Source organism: Nannospalax galili, unplaced genomic scaffold (assembly GCF_000622305.1).
Source record: "Nannospalax galili isolate Female #2095 unplaced genomic scaffold, S.galili_v1.0 scaffold810, whole genome shotgun sequence".
In the NCBI taxonomy this organism is placed as follows: Eukaryota; Metazoa; Chordata; class Mammalia; order Rodentia; family Spalacidae; genus Nannospalax; species Nannospalax galili.
Window position 1 is genome coordinate 2388834 of NW_008329132.1, and position 7666 is coordinate 2396499.

A 7666-nucleotide genomic window follows, 5' to 3' on the forward strand; every position below is an offset into this window, starting at 1 on the left:
AGGAGGAGGAGGAGGAGGAGAGAAGAAAGGGTTTGTTTGGTATATGAACATCCCTTAAAGCCACCTTCAAGTGTCACATGTAAGGTCACTCAGCGTGAACTTAAGATACACGAAGCAGTCCAGAACAGCAGCAGGAGGAGGATGCTTTTGTAAATTCCTGAGGGACACTCCTCATCAGTAAAGACGGACCGTGGGTAGCGACTGTCCTGGGCAAACCTGGACATAAGGCCACATTCTATACTCACATCCCAGCTCAGACTGGCTTAGCCCAACTCATGTGTGATCGACTCTTTCTTTCTTTTTAATACGTGCTTTAGATAACCTGGAGATAAAACAATCAAATTCCCTCTGATTTCCTGGGTACCTACCATGGGCCAGTTGTCCCAGTGGTGTGAGATGAAATCTACCTCCCAGCTCACAACCTCTGAGCCCCAGAGGTTGAGACTTGGTTACAAATACAGACGTACGTCTCTAATGTCAAGGGTCTAATGCCCACGATACTGTGATTATCTTTTACCAGTCAGCTACTGACACTCATTTCCAGGGTAGAAAGTGGCTTTTATTTTTGCTCATGCAACTCAGAATCCAAGGGAAGCAGTGGTCTCAGACTCAGCTGGACTTGGGGTCTCAGCTCATGTTGTTGGAAGTCTGTGTCCTACCATCGTTCCATGATTTACCAGTGCGTGTTCTATTGCCAGACGCCTGATTCGGCCTCTTAAAGGTCAGATGACTGCAGCCATCCTGGGCTGTGTTAGCAGCAGCTCTGGAGGAAAGACCTGCCATTTCCCAACAGTTAAGAGAGTCCTGAGTATGGCTCTCAGGCAGTTGCCCTCTGCCACTGCCTGATCAATTGCTAAAGTCAAGGTAGATGAGGGGACTTATCAATCCCCCCAGCTAGTTAAGCACAGCAGTCCATCCTGGAGCTGGGTCCAGGGTCACCCGTTCTCCAGCCTTAGGGGCACATAGGAGAGGAGTGGATTCCATCTCCACAGGAGATGACTGGAGGCCAGGTGTGGGTCCATGCTGCCCTGTCTGTAGTCTGCAGGGTTCCTCTCTGGTCCCCTCAAGGCTGCAGCCCCATCTCTTTTCCTCTGCAGTGGAGGGCAGGCCGACTTTGCGTGTGTCAGCGGCTCCAGACTTGTCTGGAGAAAAACAGGAAAAAGGGACTGGACAGGCTTCTCCTCAGTCCCGCCTACTTCTAGCCACAAAGAGCTATGTGGTGGGGAGAGAATTCCCGCCACATTCCTCCCTGTTCTGGGGCAAGTTCTAACACTGAGGGAGAGGCTGTGAGGTGGCCAGGAAAACCACCATGCAAGGGGTATGCAAGGGATGGGTTTGCATTCTGACCTGGGCCTTGAGGAAGCCTTCGGACAGAAGCTGGGGGTGGCCTTGTGTGTCCCAATGCTCAGTGAGCTACATTTGCCCTCCTCTGCCCTTGGGAGTTTTTTAGTTTCTTCCCTCGTCTGGAGGGTTGTGGAGTTTGGTGAAAACTCTGTTTTCGGGAGACTGAGTCTTCGAATAGGCTTATGTGGGGTGATTCTGGAGCTTTCTGGCCTTGGGCACTGGGAATGGAGGGGTAGAGTCAGGCTGACCTTCAGATCCCTGGGGCTGGTGGGCAGGTTACAAACACCTGCCCTGCTGGGCTTGTGCACAGTCTCCTGGGCTGGGAGATGATACCAGGGCCCAGCAGACAGAAGAGGAAGTGGACTGCCTGGCTGGTTTCTGCGGGAGAGAAGCAGTGCTATTATTTCCCAAGGCCTGTGCCCTCTGACCTTAGCCCACACTGGCCTGGTGTGGTTACAGGGGATTTTGAGGTAAACAGAGAGGAGGTTGGAGACAGAGGCCTTCACAAGTTGTCTGTTCCAGATATGCTGTTTCTCAGCTGGAAAATACAGGAAGCAAATAGCAGGTATTGTGGCCCAGTGGGGACAGGTCAGGTCAGAAAACAATGTCCCCAAGCCTTCAAAAACTCCTCACCCCCTTATGCCTTCCAGAGTCTCCAGTAGCCCTTCTGTCCCAGAAATCTAGAGAAACTGAAATTAGCCATGCCTAGGGGTGCAGACCTGTAGCCCCAGATACTTAGCAGGTTGAGGTAGGAAGATCCCAAGTTTGAGGGCTGTCTGTGCTAGGGGAGTTTAAGGCCAGGCTCAAAATTTATAATAAAAAGAGGGCTTGGGGTGTAGATTAGTGGTGAGAACTTGCTTAGTATTTTTGAGGCTCGAGATTTAAGCTCCAGGACTATAAGAGGAAGGAAGGGAGGGTGGGAGGGAGGAAGGGAAGAAGAAAGGAAGGAAGATCAGTGAACTGGAGGCTGTGTGGAGCACATGGCCCCAGGCACCTGTCTCTAAGAGGCTCAGGTGTCTGTGTGCTGGCCCCTCCCTGTGGAAATCAAAGCTCCAGGCAGCCCACTTTAGACAGAAGCATTAACCCTGTGTTCATCCAGCCCCTTTATGATTAAGCTTTTATAAGGAACTTCACAAGAGCGAATGAAGGGTAATGGAGGTGTGAGAGGCGCCCAGAGAGCATCAGAGGATTGGGGCTTTTGTTCACGCAAATAATTAAGAAATAAAGCCATCATTTTGCAGATGAGGTGTGTCATCGAGAACTGTTAAAATGTTCTCCTCATGTAAAACCCCTCTAATTAAGTTCCCTTGGAGGACCGTTTGGGGAGCCTCACCGCCTGTGGGTTACAGTCAGGACACATTGAGCTGCCCCCATTGTGTTTATGTCAGCAGATTAAGGATCCCAAAAGGACTTCATCCTGGGGACTCCCTCAATGGGCCAGACCCTACCTGAGCCAGAGGCTCACCTGCTGCATCGTGAGACATGAGCATGTACATTCTCATCCCCCCCACCAAAGTTTTTCATTACAGTTTTACTAATATGCAAGTCACGTGCCACATAGCTCACCGCTTACAGCAAGCTGATCCATGGGTTTCAGTGTGTTCTCAGACACACACAAACATCACTACCACCTGTTCATGAATATTTTCACCAACTCAAACAGAAACCTGATGTCTTTTAGTCATTACCTGCCTGTCACCCACCTCCTGCCCTAAGCAGCCATAGTCTGCTTTCCATAGACAGAGGCTTCCTGGTTCAAGGCCATGCCCAGCTGACCCATGCAGAATGAAATGAAAATTCCTGTGTCTTTCCTTTGTGTTTGCAGCAGCTCTCTAGAACTTTCCTATGTCCATTTCCGGTGCTTAGGACCCCATAGGCATCCTGCTACTGGCGGGGCACACTTCTCACCATCTGGGGCACCTTTGTTGACGTCACTTTATTCACACGTGATACTATTGTTCTTCTTCAACCTCTGCAAGACCTGTGTCCCCACTCAGACAGCTCCATACATTCACCGTCTGCTCTTCTGTCCCCTCATCCGTTTACATAACATACCTACTACATGTGTGACCTTAGGACATGGGCTGTGTAGTAGACCAGTTACCCAGTGACAACTTCTGGAAGGATAGGAGCTTTCTTTGAACGTTTGCTCTTGGTCAGATACTGCCCTGCATAAATTTTCAATATTTCATATGAGAATGTAGTTTATAGTTTACATTTTTAAACACTCTCCTCCATAGTGGAACATTATTAAACCCCATGTAGATATTTAATAAATTTCCATGGATTATGTATCTCATAAAGAAAATAAGCGATACTAAAAATGCATCACGTGGGTTGAAGAGATGGATCTGCAGTTAAGAGCACTTGCTGCTCAGTCATGAGGACCTGAGTTAGGTTCCCAGCATCTCTGTCAGGAGGCTCACAAACTCCTGTAACTCCAGTTCCAAGAGATCCAACACCCTATTCTGGCCTCCATGAGTACCCTCCCCCCCGACACACGTATGCATATACTCACACAGAGAGGTACACACAGACACATGCACACACATAAATAATAAAATAAATCTTTAAAAATGCATGAATAGGGAGATGACTCAGCGAGTCAAATGCTTGCTGCAGAATTAGGACCTGAGTTTGGATCCCCAGCACTCACTTAAAATGTCATGAATGGTGGTCTGCATCTGTAACCACATACTAGATGGGCAGAGGAAGGAGACAAGGGGGTCTTGGAAGCTTGCTGGCCGTCTAAGCCAGATGGAACAGTGAGCTCCAGGTTCAGTGGGAGACTCTGTCCTCTTCCCAAAACAGTAAGGAAGAGAGTCATAGAGGAAGACGAATGTTGACCTCTGGCTTCTGCGCATGTGTGCGCACACACACACGCACACACACACGCACACACACACGCACACACACACACGCACGCACACATACCATTTTTAAAAACACATCGCCATGTCATAAATGAAACTTGACCTCTGGCCTCTACACACACACACATGCACACACACGCATGCACACACACATACATGCACGCACACACGCACACACACACGCACACACACACACACCATTTTTAAAAACACATCACCATGTCATAAATGAAACTTGACCTCTGGCCTCTACACACACACACACACACACACACACACACACACGCACGTACACAGTATGTGTGTGCAGGCATTCTCACAGATGCATACCGCCCACCATTTTAAAAAACACATCACCACGTCATACATGAAACTTAATCTTTACAGCATCCTTCGTGTTCCTGACCATGGTTCTGTTCGTGGGGAATACTGAGTCCAACCATCTCTCCGAAAAACTGTCCCAGAAGCTCTACCCGGAAGCCATTAATGAGAGGACCACTCACAGTTATGGGTACTCATTTTGGCTCATTCTTCTGGTCATCCTTCTGAACATAGCCACTGTGGTCATCATCGTTTTCTACCAGAAGGCCCGGTACCAACAGAAGCAGAAGCAGAGGAAGCCGATAGAATATGCTCCCAGGGATGGCGTTTTATTCTGAGTCCTGCCTCCCATCACCTTGGCACTGTCTGGTAGCAGCGACTGGCTAGCTCCTCTGGACAGTCTGAATGGTAGAGTGACTGTTATGTGTGGTAGCATCTCTATGGCATGACACTGTGTTCTTCCTAGATGACATTTGCATAGTTTTTCATAGACATCCTCCTAGGAAGGTTTTTCCTGTGAGGCTGGGGAAGATGGAGAGGGTTTTTCCACAAGGTAAATGGACAGGAAAGGCTGCCAGTCTGAGGAATGCTCCAAGAGGGCGTGATCTGGGGCATGCAAACCCTTCCCACCTGGCCTCGATATCCACAGAAATAAAGGTCTGTGCTTTCTGCCTCTCCTGTGACTAGCTCAATGTTCTGTAGCCCCTATGACCTGTCATCCTCAGGAGGGAACTACCATTTACTCTGATCCAGAGGAAGTATGAGTTCCTGACCAGCCTTCACCTGTAGGACCCGAGACCAGGCCCTGTCCTACCGTTTGCACCACTTATTTACCCATCTTCCTTGGCAAAAATGTCCATTTGTTCCTGTGAGCCCTTGGGTAGACTTGGATGCCAACTCAAACTGGAAAAAGGTCTGCTCCTTAAAATAGAAAGCTGGAGGAGGGGGCAGTGCTGGAGAGATGGCTCAGTGGTTAAGAGCACTGGCTGCTCTGACAGAGGACCTGATTTCATTTCCCAGCACTCACACAAAAGTTAACAACCTCCTGTAACTCCAGTTCCAGAGAATCTGACTCCCTCTTCTGACCGCCTCAGGCAGTGCACACACAGGTGCACTTACACACATGCAGGCAAAATGCCCACACACATAAAGTAGTAGAGATAAAGAAAACTGGGTCATGTGGTGACAGGCACTGAATTAACAGAAACATGAAAATTGTGATTCAAGGGCCTGCACAGGTGGCACTGGAGGGAGCTGTAGGTAAGCGCGTGGGACTGATTCTGCAGTGGGAGACTCAACCCTGTCCCCTCTGTCTTCCTGCTGTGTCCTCACACAGATCAGACTTTGGATAATGACAGCCTTAGTCAGCATTTCAGACAAGTCCTAGTTAGGGAGGGGGTGGAGAGGAGGAAGAGAAATGAGGGAGCAGAAGCAGGAGGGATTCACGGCAGACATCATACTGCGAACGTTTCATTTCATTGTTTAAATATTTACTGAAAGGGAGAAATCAGGAGAGATGCATCATATTTTCTGATTGATCATTTTAATTAAGTTGCCTTTTAAATAGATCTCTCTCCTACTTTTTGATGCCTTCCTGCTAAGTGGAGGGTAGATCTCTAACTTTTGCCGTTTGTCCTCAGTGGGATGCCTTCCTGTCTGGTTCTCCTGAGGTACAGCCACTTCAACCAAATGGGCTCTGCTGTGCTGCCCCAGGGACTCCTCCCTTTTCTCATTCAAAGCAGAGATGGGGTGAGGTGTCTGAGCCTTTCACAGGAGACTCTGGGTCCTGGCCTTCAAGGCTCCACCACATGTAGCCTCCCCACTTAGAGTTTTCCAGATGCACAACTGAGTTTACCCACCCTAAATGCTGCACCTGGGACGTCTTTGGACTCCTGAGAGTGAAGGCTCACATGCTTTATAACCAGCCCTGCCGTATAGATAATGCCATCAAGACTCAGCTGGCTAAGCAGTGTATCAGCCATCCCGCACTGAAGGACAGGCTGAGCAGAGCTAGCTATTAACCAAGTTCTTGGAGAGGTACGTGGCGTGGGCCAATAAACTGACGGTGGCCTCACACGTGTATAGGACGGTTATAAAAGTGAGAACTACATGTCTAAGCATTAGACTCTGGACTCTGCCAGCCAGCCACCCCAGGCATTTGTCATTTTAGTAATAGAGTGTGCTGGATTCTTGCAGAGTTTAAACAAGTAGGCCATTCACCTTTGGATTAGAAATATAGCCAGCTGCATTAGATTGCAAACTGCATGCTTTCTTCCCTGGCTTCCCAGGCATGTGATGAATTTAAAATAAACAAATGTCTTTTCATGACGCCCTCACAGTTGTAGTTGGGAATTCTTTTGCTGTTGGCTGTTGGCATAGTGGACACCACACACTGTGTATCAGAAACTTAGGTCCAGTGGTTACTCTACAAGCGAATGCTCTCTGAGCAGTCACAGCATGTAGGATGTGGTGGCCAGAACTGGGATAGCTTTGGTGTCAACTTGACACACCTGGGTTGGGGGAGCCTCAATTGGGGAATTGCCTCCATTGGACTGGCCTGTGGCCATGTCTGAGGGGCATCTTCTTGATGAGTGATGTGGGAGGGCCCAGCCCACTGTGGGTGGTGCCACCCTTGGACAGGTGGTCCTGTGTTGCATAAGAAAGCAGGCTGACCAGGGGCCAGAGGAGCAAGTCACTAAGCAGTGACCCTCCATGGCCTGTGCTCCAGTTCCTTCCAGGTTCCTGCCTCAGTTTGTACCTTGGGCTCCCTGATGACCTGTGACCAGGGAGATGTAAGCTGAATAAACCCTTTCCTCCCCAAGTTGGTAGTGGTCAGAGTGTTTTGTCTCAGCAATGAAAAAACAAGCTAGGACAGTGGGCAAGGGACACAATCAGGGTGGAGCCTCCAGAGCAGTGAACAGGCCATGAATCATGAGGTTGATGAGGTGGCAGGTGGAGCAGAACTACTGTGGGGATCTTCAGGATCCTGACCTGATGGGGACAGTGTCCCAGAGATAGAGGTGGCCTTAGCTCCACCAGCAACTCTGTGCTCCAAACCAGGGCTGACACCAACCTTAGAAACCATCTGCTACAACTGCTCCTCACACAGACAAGTAGAGGAAACCCTG

General features: G+C 49.2%; 1 protein-coding gene across 1 annotated transcript in view; it reads left to right on the forward strand.

The window, feature by feature from the left end:
* Positions 1-5533, forward strand: part of Clrn3 (clarin 3) — an 18299-nt gene extending 12766 nt beyond the window's left edge. The window contains exon 3 of the mRNA XM_008832127.2: positions 4605-5533. Within this exon, the coding sequence (XP_008830349.1) occupies positions 4605-4876 (272 nt within the window). The 3' untranslated portion in view covers positions 4877-5533. The remainder of the gene's footprint in view (positions 1-4604) is intronic.
* Positions 5534-7666: the final 2133 nt, after the last annotated feature.